General features: G+C 35.9%; 1 protein-coding gene across 1 annotated transcript; it reads right to left on the bottom strand.

The window, feature by feature from the left end:
- Nucleotides 1-388: 388 nt before the first annotated feature.
- LOC109065689 (macrophage colony-stimulating factor 1 receptor 1-like) lies at nt 389-16,370 on the bottom strand. The gene is made up of 13 exons (XM_042748370.1): nt 16,198-16,370; nt 11,858-12,929; nt 9,218-9,502; nt 8,983-9,116; nt 5,874-6,010; nt 5,591-5,786; nt 2,774-2,895; nt 2,576-2,687; nt 2,259-2,452; nt 2,054-2,169; nt 869-980; nt 635-734; nt 389-548 (listed from the first exon to the last, which is right to left on the bottom strand). The coding sequence occupies exons 5-13, from the start codon at nt 5,890-5,892 to the stop codon at nt 389-391; spliced, it is 1,131 nt and encodes a 376-aa protein (XP_042604304.1). The 5' UTR covers nt 5,893-6,010; nt 8,983-9,116; nt 9,218-9,502; nt 11,858-12,929; nt 16,198-16,370.
- Nucleotides 16,371-17,911: the final 1,541 nt, after the last annotated feature.

Below are 17,911 nucleotides of genomic sequence, written 5' to 3' on the forward strand. Positions count from 1 at the left end.
TAAACTAGATTACATTACTACACTCTTAAAAATAAAGGTGCTTCACGGTGATGCCATAGAAGAAGATGCCTTTTTATCTAAATGGTTCCATAAAGAACCTTTAACATCTGAAGAATCTTTCTGTTTCACAAAAGTTTCTTTGTGGCAAAAGAATTAGAATAAGGTAAGAAAGAGATGGTTCTTTAAAGAACCTTTGACTGAATGGTTCTTTGTGGAACCAAAAATGGTTCTTCTATGACATCATTGTGAAGAACCTTTTAAGCACCTTTATTTTTAAGAGTGTAACTACAATGTTCATGATGTAATCTATAATCAGTAACAGTCAAACTGCATCAATGTGTTAAAGGCATAAGGTAAAAAACTCAAATGATAAATACAAGAAAACTGATCATATTTTGCTTGCTGTTACAACAGCGTAAAGGATTCTAACAGTGTGCCTCACCTGGCTGGATTGCTTTGGCAGTAACTTTGCAATAAGTTCCCTGATGTTGGCAAAAGTCGGACGCAGAGTTGGTTCCAGACTCCAGCACATTTTCATTATTGTGTACCTACAGGAGGTCAGGTCACTTACTGTATATAGATTTGCTTATTTATTGTTACTTTCCCAAGACTTTACAAATGCTTTTAAACTCACATTTCTTGAGGGGCAAAATCTGGTTGTGGCATGTGATAACCGTCTTTTATCATCTTATAGAACTGTGCATCAATCACAACACTGGGATAAGGACTCACACCTAAAAACAGAAAACACAGTAACTCCAATAAAATGCCTTTAGTCTATCTTATTTATAGTATTTTTTAAGTTTTCTTCAGTTCATGTCCTTTTTAAAAAATACAAAAAATAGGTTTAACAAGTTAATTAATTTACCCAAGGAAAAGATCTCCCACAAAAGCACACCGTATGACCAGACATCACTCTGTACCGTGTAAAGACATTCAAATATACTTTCAGGTGACATCCATTTTACTGGCAGCCGTGCCTGCAGAACCAATACAACACAATGAAGAAAAAAAAAGGGGGATAATATTTGATTAAATGACTTTTAGAGATGTAAAAAAACTGATATTTACCAAGATAATTTACCAACTGCTACTCTGAACGCAATTTCTGTATTTATTTATTTACCTGTATGCCCATATTTCTGTGTATATAGAAATATATATTACGAGATATAAACTTAGAATTTGCACAAATGCGAGTTATAAAGCCAGAGTTGCGATAGATAGATAGATAGATAGATAGAAAAAAAAAAAAAAAAAAAGATAGATAGATACATAGATAGATAGATAGATAGATAGATAGATAGATAGATAGATAGATAGATAGATAGATAGATAGAAAGAAAGAAATTCTGCCTCGGTAACAATCTTTCAAATGTGAAAAAAGTCAGAAAAAAAACACATATTCAGAAGTATTCTCAACCTTTGCTCAATACTTTATTGTAGCACCTTTTGCACCGATTACAGCCTCAAGTCTTTTTGAGTATGATGCACAAGCTTGCACACCTATTCTTCTTTGCAGGACCTCTCAAGCTCCATCAGGTTGGATGGGGAGCATCAGTGCACAACCATTTTCAGATCTCTCCAGAGATGTTCAATCGGGTTAAAGTCTGGGCTCTGGCTTGGGCCACTCAAGGACATTCACAGAGTTGTCCCGTAGCCACTCCTTTGTTATCTTGGCTGTGTGCGTAGAGTCATTGTCCTGTTGGAAGATGAACCTTCGCCACAGTCTAAGGTCCAGGTTTTCATCAAGGATGTCTCCGTACATTGCTGCATTCATCTATCTCTCGATCCTGATTAGTCTCTCAGTTCCTGCCGCTGAAAAACACCCCCACAGCATGCTGCCACCACCATGCTTCACTGTAGGGATGGTATTGGTCAGATGATGAGCAGTGCCTGGTTTCCTCCAGACGTGATGCTTGGAATTGAGGTTCATCAGACCAGAGAATCTTGTTTCTCACAGTCTGAGAGTTCTTTAGGTGCTTTGTTTAAAAAGAGTTGGTATTAAAAAGCTATTTACTGCGTCATTTGTGAGTACAACTGAAAAACATACCTTTCTGTGCTTGTAGAAGAGGAACAACATCCCTAATATGGCCAGACACAAGGCTCCAATGAAAACATCAGTGATCCACCATGAAGTTGGCCACACTAACGTAGCACCGAGCACATCTATGCACATTAAAGATGCATCAGATGACCACTCCATTTCAAATGCACAAAAACATGCTCAGCTGCAGGGACGTTTGTATTTTCCTTACATGAAATTTGAAAAGTAAAGATATCATGATCTTCTCCAGCAATGTTTGTGTCCACACACTCAAAGGTTAAAGTAGTATTTGCGTTGGTCACTGGTAAGACGCTCTTCACCAGCACTGGTTCATACTCTCTGACGTCCTCCAAAGTGGACTGGGTGGCCATTAATTCCACAGCTGATGTTTGGTTATAACTACACCTGTCACCCAATCATAATAAAATAAGAAAACTTGAGCATTCTCAGAATGCCATATTACCCTAAATGACAAACTACATGCTGTATGTGTGATCTAATTCCCCCCCCCCAAAAAACGACACATACATAGCTCTGGCATCTTCACACTGGAACCACTGAATCCTGGGTTGTTTTGGATAACCGGTTGCCACACAAGTGGCACTTCCATTTTCCCACTTAATCAAAGTATTGGGCTTCTCTGTATGTTGGAAAGAAAAGATTATCAAACCTCGGTTCTGTTCATTTTTTGGGATCTTATGTTTTCTATTAAGCAACTGGACTTACGGTAGACGTGAACTGTAAAAATAACTGAGGCATTGACACTTGCACTCCTGGCAGTAAAGATGTAGTCACCATAATCTTGAGCTCCAACTTTTTCCAGCATGATTGTAGACATGTAGTTGTCACTGTTAAATATGTACTTGGGTTATTGTTACTTAAAGGTATACTTCACCCAAAAATGAAAATTTGATTTGCAGACTTATAAGTGCATTACTGCCACCTATCTCTCAAGTGGACCATTGACCCTCCTGATTGAGATTGTAGAGAGAGTGTCCGCCATAAAGCAAGAAGAAGAAGAAGATGCCTCAGGCGCCTGCTGCTGTGAATGCGCATTCACAAGAGTTCTAACAGTTCGGACATTGTGTGAATCAGAGGTAAAAAAATGATCACAGACCGATCGTTTTGTGTCTTTACACATCAATGTATCATCACGAGCCGCAGAGTTTAATTTGGATTTGTCTGTGCATGTTTTTTTTTACTCTCATAGATTTTGTTACCATTGGCATGCATTATACGGCTGAGAGACTGCAACAGCTGGAGTTAAAAATCATCATTTGTGTTCTACTGAAGAAACAAATTCACCTACATCTTGGATGTCCTGGGGGTAAGCAGATAAACATCAAATTTTCATTTTTGGGTGAACAATCCCTTTAACAAAATAGAGCTTACTCTCGTTTAATAGATAAATGTTTCTGGATCTCATTTCCCAAAAGTATTACAAGTCTAAGCGGATCACAGAATCGTCTTATGTCAATCATTTCCCAAAGCAATTGTAACTTAAGTAGTGCTTAAAAACGGTCGTAGATTTATGAGTGCTCTAGGGTAATGATAGACCACTAAGAGCATTATAAGGAAATAGACATCTATGGAAGGCTGACAGGGCCTAAAGACCTAAAACATAACATAACACGTGAAATTTGACTGTGTTAACATGCACTGTTTGTCTAAGTTAACACAACAACACACACAGCAGTCACTGAAATAGATGCATAGATGTGATGGTATGTTGGTATAATGGCTTTGGGAAACAGTATATACAGGTTTGTTTGAGCTGCGCCCTGTACTGTAAAGTAGTGAATTCACATTTCTATCAGCATGAGGTTCCTTCATTTTATTTTTGGTGTGAGAGGGCTTTTACATTTTTCCAAAAACAGAACTTTTTATATTAAAAACATGCCCAGACCTATGAGAATAAGTACTGCAAAAGTAATGTAAAGCATTACTTTATGTTATATTAGACAGCAACTTGTCTTTTGAAAACAATATTGCCCATGTTACAAAAATAGCATTCTTCCATCTTAGAAACATTGCCAAACTACGAAACATGTTACCTGTTCCTGATGCAGAAAAGCTAGTTCATGTGTTCATGACCTCTAGACTGGACTATTGTAATGCACTGCTAGGTGGTTGTCCTGCATCCTCAATAAACAAGCTACAGGTAGTCCAAAATTCAGAGGCTAGAGTCCTTACCAGGTCAAGAAAATATGATCATATTACCCCAATTTTACAGTCTCTGCACTGGCTACCTATTAAGTTCCGTATCAGTTACAAATTATTATTACTCACCTATAAGGCCCTTAATGGTTTAGCTCCTGCATACCTAACTAGTCTTCTACCACCCTACAACCCATCACGCTCCATAAGGTCACAAAACGCTGGACTTTTGGTAGTTCCTAGGATAGCAAAGTCCACTAAAGGAGGTAGAGCTTTTTCACATTTGGCTCCTAAACTCTGGAAAATCCTTCCTGATAATGTTCGGGGTTCAGACACACTTCCTCTGTTTAAATCTAGATTAAAAACACACCTCTTTGGCCAAGCATTCAAATAATGCATCTCATAATCTTGTACTGCAGTTATTTTATTCTTTTGCTTGGGTAATAAAACTAATTAATTTTACTTGGCTGGAACAGCAGCTACGCTAATTATGTCTCTATTTGTTTCTCTGTTTCTATGGTATTTGTTCATGATAATGCATCAGCGCTTTGTGTGCGATGTAAGTCTTATGTAACTTTTAGTTGTTTAGTTTAACATTCTTAGTAATTAATTAACTTTAGCATGGTAGACATGCTGCAATGCTTTAGCAAACTAAATTAATATGTAAATCCTTATACTGTAAATGCAGAGGTAAATCTTCTTTTAAAATTATTACGTTCGAACACATAATTTCCTTTTTCCCCTTCAACTGCTGGGCTTTCCTACAGCCAGAATGTGTACATGTTGAGCAACATATTTAAATTTGTCTTCTTAACACAGTTAAACTGTGCAACTTTACTTGTACTAAAAAAATGCAGCGAAAGCTGATGCCACCTTATAAAATAAGGTAACTGCGACTTTTTATCTCACAATTCTGACTATTCGGAATTCAGATAAAAAGACAAAATAGTGAGATAAAAAGTCCCAATTACCTTGTCTTATTTTTTATTCAGTAAAAGTCAAAATTGTGAGATAAAAAGTCGCAATTACCTTGTTTTATTTTTTATTCAGTGACGCAAGGCTTCCATGATAAACAGTGTGTGTTGACTGTGAAATTTCATTTGTTCCATTCATAGACTTTTGGCCCCATCTGCTTTCCATACCTGCAGACTAATTGTTAAATTGCACTTAACATGCTTAATTTATCAGTTAATGTCATTTGTAATCAAAAATAATAATAAAGGCATAAAATAAACAAATGAATACATAAACGAACTAATGAATTCTGGGAAACACATGAAAAAATTACAGATTTGAAAGGCTGTGCATTCAAGTGAAGTATACTTTGTCTAGAACTGATCCGTATAATAAAAAAATAATTATAAGAACAGAAACAAATGAACTAACCTATTATTGATCCTGTTAAATGTCTCCTTGTGGGTGTGATTTGATTTGGGACTTTTCCAACTTGACTGTTTAACTTCTGGATATGCTTCAGTTTGCACAGCAAGTTCAACTGTATCCCCTTGCATCACTTCAATATCTGTTCCATTCACCTTGTATTCAGAGGACAGGATGGGTTTAAGCTTAATATATGGTTTATCTGAAAGAAGACAACAAGACCACAACTTAAGCACTATTTCACAGATAAAGCTTGAATAAAATCAGTATACGACATGAAGAAACCTACCTACTACTTCCAGCTTCATTTTGGCCAGTGCAGGTTAAATTCCCTGCGTTGGATATGTTTACTTGATGAATGGTCAAAAGACTAATGATGCACACTTGTTTACACCCTTTGTCTCTTTTTTTTTCATAATTCAGTACCTGATCAGGACAAATCATGATAACAAGTTCTTTAAACAAACACGTTCTAGTATGCATTCAAATCTGGCATCATATTTGGAGACAATCAGGAACTGAAATTAAATAAGAGGAACCGGACAGCTTGGCTTTGAATTGAAAACATGCAGGACTATACTGAATGCTTTTATAAGAAAATCACAAACAAATGGTTGATGTAACCCACACCACTTTCAGGGAAAACACTCCTGTGTCTTTTGCTGTGGATTGCATTGCATCAACCATTTGTTTAAGTGATTTTCTTATAAAAATATACAAGCTAGAAAACTTTTGGAAATATTTTGTACTGTATATATTGTAGTTCTTGGGGTTATGTCTTGGTCTGGATCTGATCTTCAAGGGGTCTAGTCTTAGTCGGGTTCTGGTACAGTGAAAGTTTAATCTTGAGTCAAACTGTTAGACAAACATAATTTTATTAATATTTGTGGAGGGACAGCACAGAGAAGATCCTAACATATTACAGAAAATATTTTTCTCAACTGTGCTTGCCCACAAATTTATAATAACCACAGACTCATTGTAATTTTTTTTTCAACTTGTATTCAAACAAATGTTTCCATATTCAAAAAAAAAAAAAAAAAAAGCTTTAAATAATGAACTGATACACAATATGCAACAACATTGTAGGCAGCAGGCTTATTGAAACTGAAAGTCAGCAGGAACAGTTGCTCCATAAGAGATTCTGCAATTATTAATATGAAAATAGTACAAGAGAACTGAAATATCATGCTCAAGTGTGTGTTTGTGTGTGTGCTGCATAAAATCGTTGCTTTATTAATTGCAACAAATGACGTTCTCCTAAAAAATATGATGTTCTGCCTTCCTTCCCCGCTCAAATGTGCATTTACCCTTTCCAGCCAACAGCAAACAAAACAAACAAATAAAAAGAAATAAACTGTACAACTCGAAATCATAAATTTAACAAAGTGAACAAACAAGACAACTCTAGATGCACCTGATGAAAATTTTGGTTGTGAAGAATATGAAGAGTTCTCTTAGGAGAGGACATACACATGGAACTCAAACCAGCCAGATTATTTTTAATGAAAACTGTAAATTACTATTAAGACTAGTCAAGCATTACATAATGTTTCCGTGATCCGAAAAGCACTTCACCATAAATCCACACCACTGTACGTCATGGTTTGCTGAACCACAGCCAGGTACAGGAAATGAAACTGAGTGGTTTTATTAAATTTGTGTGTGGAATTTTTTTTTTTTTTTGGTTAGATAAATGCATGAGTGAAGTTAACATATTTTTTTTGGTTAGATAAATGCATGAGTGAAGTGTACTTCTTCTGCTTGAAATGTTCAGTGTATACACCCCACTCACAGTACTTATACTATACAAAATGAAAATAAATAGTGCATAAGTATGCCAATTGGGACATACTATACAAAATGTGTGCATTTTTCTTCATTCCTTTACACCTGGACAGCCAGTACTGGTTCACCTTTACTTTTTAAAGGGGACCTATTATGTAAAAATCACTATTATATGGTATTTGAACACAGTTGTGTGGCCGCAGTGTGAAAACAACCAGTCTTTAATGGTACAAATCCACCCAGTCTTTTTTTTATAATCCCAATAAATAATAAACAGTCTCTCAAAATGACCGGTTTGAGATTCTCCCTCTTTACATGTCACTGAAGGGAAATGCTCTCTGTCCTATTAGCATAAACACAACCCTGAGTGAGAAGCAGCAGTCCGCCATTACTGTTTTGTTGCTGTAACATTGGCTGCTGGAGATATACTATGTCAGAGCTAAAGAGGCATTACAAGTGTGTTTTGGGATGCACCAACAAACATAGGTGTCTTCATAGACTATTGCCAACGCTTGAGCACTTGAAGCTCCGCCCTCTTCTGAAAGGGGGCCGGGAGAACCAGCTCAATTGCATTTAAAGGGACAAACACAAAAGAAGTAGCCATTTTAACAAGCTATCTGTGGGGTATTTTGAGCTAAAAAAAAATTGCATTATTGACACATTATTTTCCTAATTAATGCCCTACAGGGGCTTTGACACAATCTGTATTGTTAAAAGTGCTATATAAATAAAGGTGACTTGACTAAAACTTCACATACAGAGACTTATTTTACATCTTGTAAAAAGGGGCATGATAGGTCTCCTTTAAGGTAAACAATGGACTGACAGGCCACAGGAGCACACTGAGTAAAAGATGTGTAAAAGATGGAATTCTTTTAACTTGACACAGCGTCTTAAAAAAACGGCGTTTATAAGTGAGATGCTGCAAAAGCTTCAAGACATGAGTGCAACGGTCCATCTAGCGTGTTTACATAGAAAAACAATGGGAAAGTAGCACATTGCTTTAAAGCAATCTATTCTGTAAAGTACTGTATAAATAAATGTGACATTACTTGACTGAAGTGCTGAATAGCAGAGTTGGTGTAGATATATTCACATCTCCATGATGGTGCTTTCCTAACTGTTGTTTTCCCACCGATGTTACTTTTGTTTTGTTATTGAGCAGAAACCACGTAGCTATACAAATTATCCAAATGCTGCTCTCAGCGTGGATGGTGTCGGGGTGTTCGCTAAGAGTATATTGCTGCTGCTAAGTTAGTTTGAACTTCTTTTTTACCCTTAAGTAAAAAATTAAAAATAACTTTGCCATGAGTATATCGGGCCTTCAGGGGCGCCACTATGGTTTGAACAGCATATTTACTCTGGCCCCCCTTGGCAGAAATCACATCACAACAGACTGTGGTCATATCTGTGACCACAAGCCAAGACTCAGATGTAGACCAAGACACTGTGTAATGAAACACAACCCAAGGCCACATTTTCAAGAAGTTTTAAGACCAAAAATACCATGATGCCCAATCTATTTCCTTATTAGTTCAGTTCCTCACCAATAATTTCACAAACTGTTTCATGTTTGCGATTATATCAAATCTCGAAACACATCACTTCACCTTTTCTGATGAGCTCCAGGTAATGTTATATGAATGATCTTGGTTTTCGGTGTAACAAGGGATATGCAGCATTTCACCAACAATTCGCACGCACTGATTGGCTGGAAGCGACACCGCTGGTGGCTGTTGTGTTTCTGCAGTAAATAGTTGGGTAGTGCTGAATAAGATAAGATTCTTGGTATGTTTTTTATTAATAACTTTGTACAAAACTGTGTACAAGACTAACACAACTCACTTCTTGTGACAGTTATTTGGAAGATGTCAGACTTCTTTTGGACTCCATTCATTTTGACAGTACAAACATAATCTCCGCTGTAGCTAGGCTGAAGATTTCGAATCAGTATGCCACGTTTGGGATCCGCGGTGTAATTCATCTCGGCTGGGACAGCAGATCCATTCGCCATCTGGAGCGAGAACTCAGTACTTTCTGGGTTTGTCAGCAAGCAGTCCAGCAAGTAGTTTGAGCCTTCTTTTTGAATTATTATTGTGCTTTGAGGGGTAGTAAAGGCTTTGACCGAATCTATTGCAGTAAAACATACAGACATTTCAGCCAGTATTTTTACTTCCATTGTGTTCTTGGTGTTTGTACGCCTTGACAGTTAAGTGCAGAAGCTGCAAAGCGTTATTTTGACTCATTAAATATCAAACAAGTTGAAATATTCATTGCACATTAACATCAATTTTGTTCTTAAAGTCAGTATATACAGCTAAGTGTGTAAAAAAACTCAAAAAAAACAATTTACATGATAATACAACACAATTAAAGCAACAAACAAAATAATACAAAATTAATCAATGAACTAGTAAAGTAACCAGTGTTAGGAAGGTTACTTTGGAAATGTAATAGGTTACAGATTACAAGTTACACTCTTTAACATGTAATAGTAGAGTAATTTTTTCAATTACTTTTTTAAAGTAATGTAACTGATTACTTTTGATTACTTTTCTAAATTTCTAATGAATGTTTATTTTCAACTGTTGATCATTTTCAAACATTTACACCATGCAGGGTTAACCTCACAGTAGTGCTCAACACTGTCAGACTTTCACAATCCTTCCTCTCTTGAATTAAGATGATAAAATCTGAACACATCCACCACAAAATCAGACTTTAGTACTGCCTTTTACTTTGAGATTCAGATTTAAAATCTTAAGAACATTTTTACTGATAGTGTTTTTGAAACCAAATCTTTGCATAACTACAGGAAACACTTCATCTAACAATGTTTTGGAAAAAATTGTTAATTAAAAAATAATAATAAATAAAAGCATATACATCAGCTCAAATACTCTCATCTAATAAGCATGTGTCCTATTCTTTGTACTAAACTCCTGAAACATTGCTGGCTTTTTGAAACATTGCTGTCTCTTTGTATATGATATGATGATAGTTTTCTCAAAATAAGTAAAATGTTCATGAAGTGAGATTATGTTTATGTGTTCATGTACTCATATATTGAGGCAGCATAGGCTGAAAACACTGCTAGGAGGCCTATGTGTAGTAAATGAAACCGCATGTCTGTGCCATTCATTCCCACGAGGGGCAAACTGGGAAAATAAAATTCAGACCGGGAAATTTCAAACTCAGACAAACTAATTCTGAATGGACAACCCTATTTTTTGTATGGACCTAACATTAAAAAAGGTTTAAATCTTTAGGTTGGGAACATGCAAAATAATAAAAAGTTCTCTCCTGAACTGCACCTTCACTTCCATTTTTCTTTTCATTCTCTTTATTTTGCCCTGATATCTATCTCTCTCATGACTTTAATACTCAAGATTTAACATAACTATACTTTCTAAATTGCCTACATGTCAAAATTAGTACATCACTACAATATCTTTATAGAAAAATCCTAATACTGAACATTAGTCATGTTTTTCCCTTACAAAAATTAACCATGCTTTTATTAAAGTAAAAGTACAGTAACCATGTTTTTGTTGTTGTTGTTGTTGTTTTGTTTGTTCATTTTGGCAAATGGGTTACCATATGTATTTATTTCTAAATAAATTAATTTGTAAATTCATTCTTAATTTGTGGTTACCATGGTTTAACAATAGTAACCATTGTCTTTGGATTTATATTAAAATCATCGTTAATTTTCGTAAGGGTTGTGTTGTTGCTGCCCTAGCTCCCCCTAAACCTATTATAAAATACGATTATTTGTCTGCTAAATTACTAGTGTAACATTACACTAGATCATAATGATGTCCTTTATACAGTATTTTGAGTGATGGTGAGCAATGGGCTGCTGCTGCTTAACTAAGTAAACAAAGACAAAACTACAATAGCATATTTACAGATGAAACAATAACAATATTAAAATAGAGGGCCAAATCGTCAGCCAGGCCACCGGGAATTGTCCCGGTTCTCCTGATGCCCAGTCTGCGCCGATTTCCACAGACACGCAGAACGTGCAGGATTCATATAGCCTATTGTCTTTTTGTGGCTTTATATTCACTAATCCATATTATGTTTTGAATTAAGTGTACTGACCTACTTTTGATTGTCTCAGAGAAGTCAGTGCAATTTGGGAAAGAAATCAATTAAATCTGTATGTGGATGTGTGTAAATATTCAGATATAATCCCCTCTGTAATCGTTAACATTTTCACAACTGTAATTTAATTACACATTCTTTCTTAGTAACTGTAACTGATTACAGTTACATTTATTTTGTCATTAAATTACGTAACGCCGTTACATGTAACAAGTTACTCCCCAACACTGAAAGTAACACATTACTTTTGAATTTATAAGAAAATATACTTTGTTTCATTCACTGACACCTCTTCTGTCCCAGTGTTGAAAGAAATTGGGAGTGAGGTGCAGAAGTATTTCTTAATTTCACTTATGGTGAGAAAGGGCCACATACCTCTAACATATATGTGGATCTCTGAGTACAGGTCTTTTTGATTCTTGTAACTGCAACGGTATGTTCCTGTGTACTCTGTAGTGGGCTTTTGGACGCTGAGGGTCTTTTGTGAGAAGTGTTACTGGTTTTTCCTGAGCCTTGTCTTCCATATGATATCCTCTTTTCCCTCGCAGCTCAGAATAAAGGGTTTGTAAGCTGACCAGACCACCTCAGACTGACCCAGCGGAGAGGAGTTCAGCTTTATCACTGGTGCGGGAAACTCTGCCCAGACACACAGAAGAGCAGAGAAACTCAAGAAAAGTTAAAAAGTGTCCATAGGTATATGCTGTGCATAGATAAACAATGAAACGGATTGATTGACTGATTGATTAATTCAATGATTATTGATGCCAAACAAAGGTGTCAGCAGTAGCTTGTTTATTGACATTTCTTCATGCAACAGGTTAGATGAACCGTAACACACAACAATACAAAAAAATCAATCCAGAAAGCAAGACTTTCAAGTGTGATGTTATATACGAGATAGTAACACAATACATCAACTTCATTTCATTTATTCATTTCTTTTTTAACTATTATTGAGTGCCTTTTTGTTAGTACAAGTATAATATGCCATCGAAATGCTTCATATGGTCGTTTTGCCCATGCATTTATTGGCTCGGTCTCTTAGCCAAATCCTGCAGTGTGGTAGCAATGCGAGACACTTGCAGCAGCAATGCCTGGTGGTTCTCCACGAGGAGGCTCTGAAGGCGAGCCATGCTCTGGAGATGGTTCAGCTGCTGCTCGCCTTGGTCGCTGGTGGCCCGCAGGACCTTCAGCATCTCAACTTGAACGCTGGCCACCTCCTTGTTTTCTTGCACCAGCTGATTTAGGATCTTCACCATCTCAATGTACCAGCCCCTGCTCTCCTGCTCTTCCTGGATTAGCTGGGCGAGCGAATGCTTTAGCTCATCCTGTCCACAGCATGGTGAAGACGGTGACACCTCGGGGGGATTCTTGCTGGTGTCAGGGGCTGAGTTCTTATCCAAATGACTCATTGTCATATCATACGGGCTGTTAAGTTCTTCATTTGCTAAAGGGAGCACACATATAACAGGCTTCAAAATTTCCCCTTAAACAAGTTATATTAATGTATGTCAGGGTTCCTCAAAACCAACCCTGGATTGCCACAGCCTTAGCCACTGAGTTTAACCAGTTAATCAGGGTCTTCAGAGTTGCAGGAAAGAGTAGGTAAGTTTGATCATGGTTTGAGCTAATCTCTGAAAGCATGATTTGAGGAGCCCTGAAGTTTATGAAATGATATGGTAGTTGACATTAAATACTTTTGGGAACACATTTTTGTTTGGTGGCATGACATTGTACACTCCAGCTCAAACTATTCCGGGGTGCGTTTCCCAAAAGCATTGTTAGCTAACTATGAACTCTGTTGATAACAACGGAAATTGCGCCCATAGTTCCTTTTGGGAAACGCACCCCTGAACGGCATTTTACATGTTGTAAAATTTGCATGAGTTTTTATGACCTCATATTTAAGAAGCAGTTCAACCAAAATGGCCATCCAAGATATCAACAAGTTTGTTTCTTCATGAGGACAAAAAGAATGGAGATGGAGAAATGTAGCATTACATCACTTGCTCACCAATGGATGCTCTGCAGTGAATGGGTGCCATCAGAATGAGAGTCCAAACAGCTGATAAAAACATCACAATAATCCACAAGTAATCCACACCACTACAGTCCATCAGATAATGTCTTGTGAAATGAAAAGCTTTGTGCTTATAAGGTACAAATCCATCATTAAGACGTTGAAACTTTAAACCGCTGCTTCCTGGCTAAAATCCATAAAAATGCTTGAAAATGTCCATCCCATGTTGTCTCTCACATCGAAATCCACCCACATGTTTGTTTAGCGCTTTTCTCTTGTAAATGGTGCTTTATCTGTATATATTTCTCTCCTGATTCAAACCGGGTCACTTTTTCACTAGAGAAAGTGATATTATGGATTATGGACTGTGATGTTTTTATCAGCTGTTTGGACTCTCATTCTGACGGCACCCATTCACTGCAGAGCATCCACTGGTGAGCAAGTGATGTAATGCAAAAAAAATTTATAAATAAAAAAAAAAAAATCCAATTTCTCTAAATCTGATGAAGAAACAAACTAATCTATTGTACATCTTAGATGGTCTGAGGATAAGTACATTTAAGTAAATTTTCATGTTAGAGTGAACTATTCCTTTAACTGAGAGACTAGATAGAATGTGTGTGCCTTAACATTTACACTGCTGGACCATTTAAATAATCCAATGATGCTAAAAAGATGTTTAAAATAATGCAAAATAAATACTGACCTATGATACACAAAGGTTAGCTTTTTTACTGGAAAAAATAACAAAAATAAGTTGTACATAAGTTGGCATAGTTCACCTGATAATGAAAATTTAGTCATCATTTACTCACCCCCATGTTGTTCCAAACCTGTTTGAGTTTCTTTCCTCAGAGGAACACAAAAGGAGCGGCTGCACTTTCATTTGATCTTTTTTCTATTAGAATGGAGTTAATGCTGATTGAGATTGCTTAACATAGCTCATTTTCTGCTCCACAAAAGGAGGAACATCCTACGGTTTTGGAATAACACGATGATGACAGAATTTTCGTATTTTGGTGAACGGTCTCTTTTAGAAGATATCAGGGAATAAGATGTATGCATTCCCTAAATGCATACACATTTTATTAGAGTCTTGACGTTTATGGATATTATGCATCAACAACATATACTAATAGTGTGGACATCGCTAAAAGTATAAGGTATGGATGTGGATTGTGCACAATGTAAGGCTGTTTCCAGCATGAAGTGTGAAATAGCGGATATTGCGAGAGTTTGGAACAACACAGGGTCTTGTCACTTTTTTGAAGAAGGGGCCCAAACTTTATTTTTAACTTTAGAAAGGGGAAATGAGAGAAAGCCATGAAATGGCTTTATATGAATGGGGGAAATGTCTGAAACATTGTAGAAGCAGCCCCTTTGATTGGGTCCCTCAGGAAACACATTGCACCGGGGGCCCATTGCACAGCCACATCCCAGGGGTCTGTTTCCCATTCCCACTTTCACTTCTGCTTTGTGTCGTACAGGACAAACCAAAGCTAGACAGGACTGTTGCAAAGTCAGCCATCAAAGCCACAAATATAACACACCTGTCTTAAAAACATTGGTTTCCCATGCACACACCTGGGTTTGTGCTCTTATGACATAACATGCTGCAACAATTAGTTAATGCACTCGATTTTTTTGCTGAATGAACATTTTTAGGCTATGACTGAAAAGAATTTACCTACTAACAAAAAACAGACAGCATAAAGATGGGTTACACTTTATTTTGATAGTCCACTTTAGTAACTTTACAGCTTCATGTTAATGTTAGAGTATTAGTAGACTGTTGGGCTAGGGTTAGTAGAATAAATTGACATGTACTTGCAAAGTTACTTATAGTCAGTTGAATGTGTGTTAGGGAACCATCAAACTAAATTTTACTTCAAGACAGTTTACAAGACAGTCTACTAATACTCTAAGTTACTTACAATCAAGAGACTGTCTAAAGGAGACTATCAAAATAAAGTGTTACCAAATTATATGTTATATTTCTATGAGAAGGGGGTGTTAAATTAGAATCATTATTTGATTTTAAATTTACATTTTTAAATCTTTATATGGACCTTTGATTTAATTATTCAATTTAAAAGACAATGTTGATCTCTGCAAAAAACATAAAAAAAATGTTTTAAACGGTCACACTTTATATTAGGTGGCCTTAACTTCTATGTACTTGCATGAAAAATAAGTACAATGTAAAAATATGTATGTACACAATAAGTGCATTTTATTAAATGATTAATTAAATGTAAGTACATAGTTGTTAAGGCCACCTAATATAAAGTGGGACCAAAAAACTAATAAAAAAAACTGAAGTGCTTGGAATTATTGAAACAATAATAGATGTATATATAAAATTACCACATATATAGAATTAATTTTGTTAGTTATAGAGAGAGAGAGAGATATTTAACTTGAGTTAAGTTGATTTTAAAATTAATAAATAATGGTACAAAGCACATCTTATAAATATAAAAGTTAAGAATGCTTTTTTTTTTGTGCCTTTCACAACTGGACATTAAAAATATATTCCCTGTAGGCGAATGTCTTTTGGCGATTAAGTGTGTCTGAGTGATTCCTCAGCTATGATTTGATTTCTTGCTGAAGATGTAATGCGCAATCGGGAACAGGAGGTCTAATAGTACACATATATACAAAAAAGTTAGCATAGAGGTAAGAATGGACTTACCTTTTGCCATACAGGGCAGTACAGCGATGAGGAGAGCGATACAGAGCATCCTTCTGTTCATCTTTGTGACTTTTGGCTGGTAAAAACTTTGGTCTGCTAGTCTGAAACACTACAGGAAAACTGGCTTAGGTGTGATGACACCATTTACTAAAACCTCATGCATTTTAACTTCCTCTCCAGACTTTTGAACCTTGTGCCCACTAAGAGAGCAACGTTGCTTTTGCCACAAATAATTTCTTTCCACACATCGGATGTCAGATGGATTTCAATGAAGTATTATTTGCATTTGTTTAAATTAGCATTCACATTTTATGTAATTAAATAAATACTCCAAATAATTAATCTTTGTTGTCATTAAAAAAAATGTTGTAACTGTTTTCGAGGCAAGGCAGAAGAATATATATATATATATATATATATATATATATATATATATATATATATATATATATATATCTATATATATATATATATATATATAACAAGTTGTGTAGCAAAAATTAAGGACACTAGTATCGTATGTTTACGTGATGATTTTCAGCACTGCAATTAGCCAGAAACAATTTTTGTTTAGTCAGTTGTTGTTTTTTTGTTTTTGTTTTTTCTTCAGGTTTTTCAAGCAGGTTACCAAGGTAAGTTTAAAGTCAAATTGTAATTTATTCATCTGTTTAAATCGTATTAAACTGACTTAAAAATTTTAATTAATTTCATGTAACTCAAAATTGGTTAAATTAATTTGATGAGCTAAAGTAATGAAAAATCATTTGTATTTGTATTTGAAGACGCTGAAACACTTTTTTACACACTTGTCAATGTGATCATTTCCATTTAATTGATTGTCAAGATGATACCCTACCCTAGGTATATTGACTGTCATACCACAGGAACCTCCTGACCTCCCAGTATGAGTGGTGGTGGTTGTGTTGAATTTTTTGCAAAACATATCCTTATTTCGATTTGTTTCCATTTAAGAGCATATTGTTATTTTGTGCCCAAGTTTCCAAAGCAAGTGCTTCCATTTCCATCTTTTTGTCTGTTTCTATGTCTTTTAACTTCACAGCTCGTGATATATCAATATCATCTGCGTAAACTGTGTCCAATGTATCACCAAAAATGACTTCACGGGTTGACATATGAGGTAAAAACAGATATGGTGACACAACTCCACCTTAGGGAACCCCTGATTTCACAACTTTCCATGCACTGCTTTTACCATTTGCAACTACCCTTTGTTATCTTTATTGTTGTGTCGCTAAACAACCAAACAACTGTGAACAGAGGTTAGGTGTTGTTAAATGCTGAAAAAGCCTTGCATGTTCAACTCGATCAAATGCTTTTGACATGTCTGCCAATATCACACGGATCATAGCTGGTTGTTGAGAGTCTATCTCCCTTAGCCATGTATGTATATTCTTAACAAAAGCATTCGTTGTGCTGTGTTTAGGTAGATAAGCATACTGATTGTTGCCAAGTTCCTTCAACACAAACCCATTGGTATTTTACCAATGCAAGAAGTTAAGGAAATTGGTCTCCAGTCAGATTTTTCAAATGCACAGAATTTGAGATCTGAGACTTTATTTCATATCAAAAGTAACAAAGCTTATTGTGATTTATTGGATGAGAGATGCGCTTCCGGTCTGTTCATTAAAGGGATAGTTCACCCAAAACTACGCTATAAATTCTGTCATTAATTACTCACCCTCGTGTCATTCCA

This window comes from Cyprinus carpio, chromosome B21 (genome assembly GCF_018340385.1).
Source record: "Cyprinus carpio isolate SPL01 chromosome B21, ASM1834038v1, whole genome shotgun sequence".
NCBI classification, from domain to species: Eukaryota; Metazoa; Chordata; class Actinopteri; order Cypriniformes; family Cyprinidae; genus Cyprinus; species Cyprinus carpio.

Bases quoted from the DNA above. Each gene is read 5' to 3' on its own strand.
- LOC109065689 (XM_042748370.1), bottom strand. The intron at 2,688-2,773 runs GTAAGTCCAGTT...TCCAACATACAG, and splicing joins TTTTACAGTTCACGTCTACC to AGAAGCCCAATACTTTGATT. The intron at 2,453-2,575 runs GTATGTGTCGTT...ATTGGGTGACAG, and splicing joins TGTGAAGATGCCAGAGCTAT to GTGTAGTTATAACCAAACAT.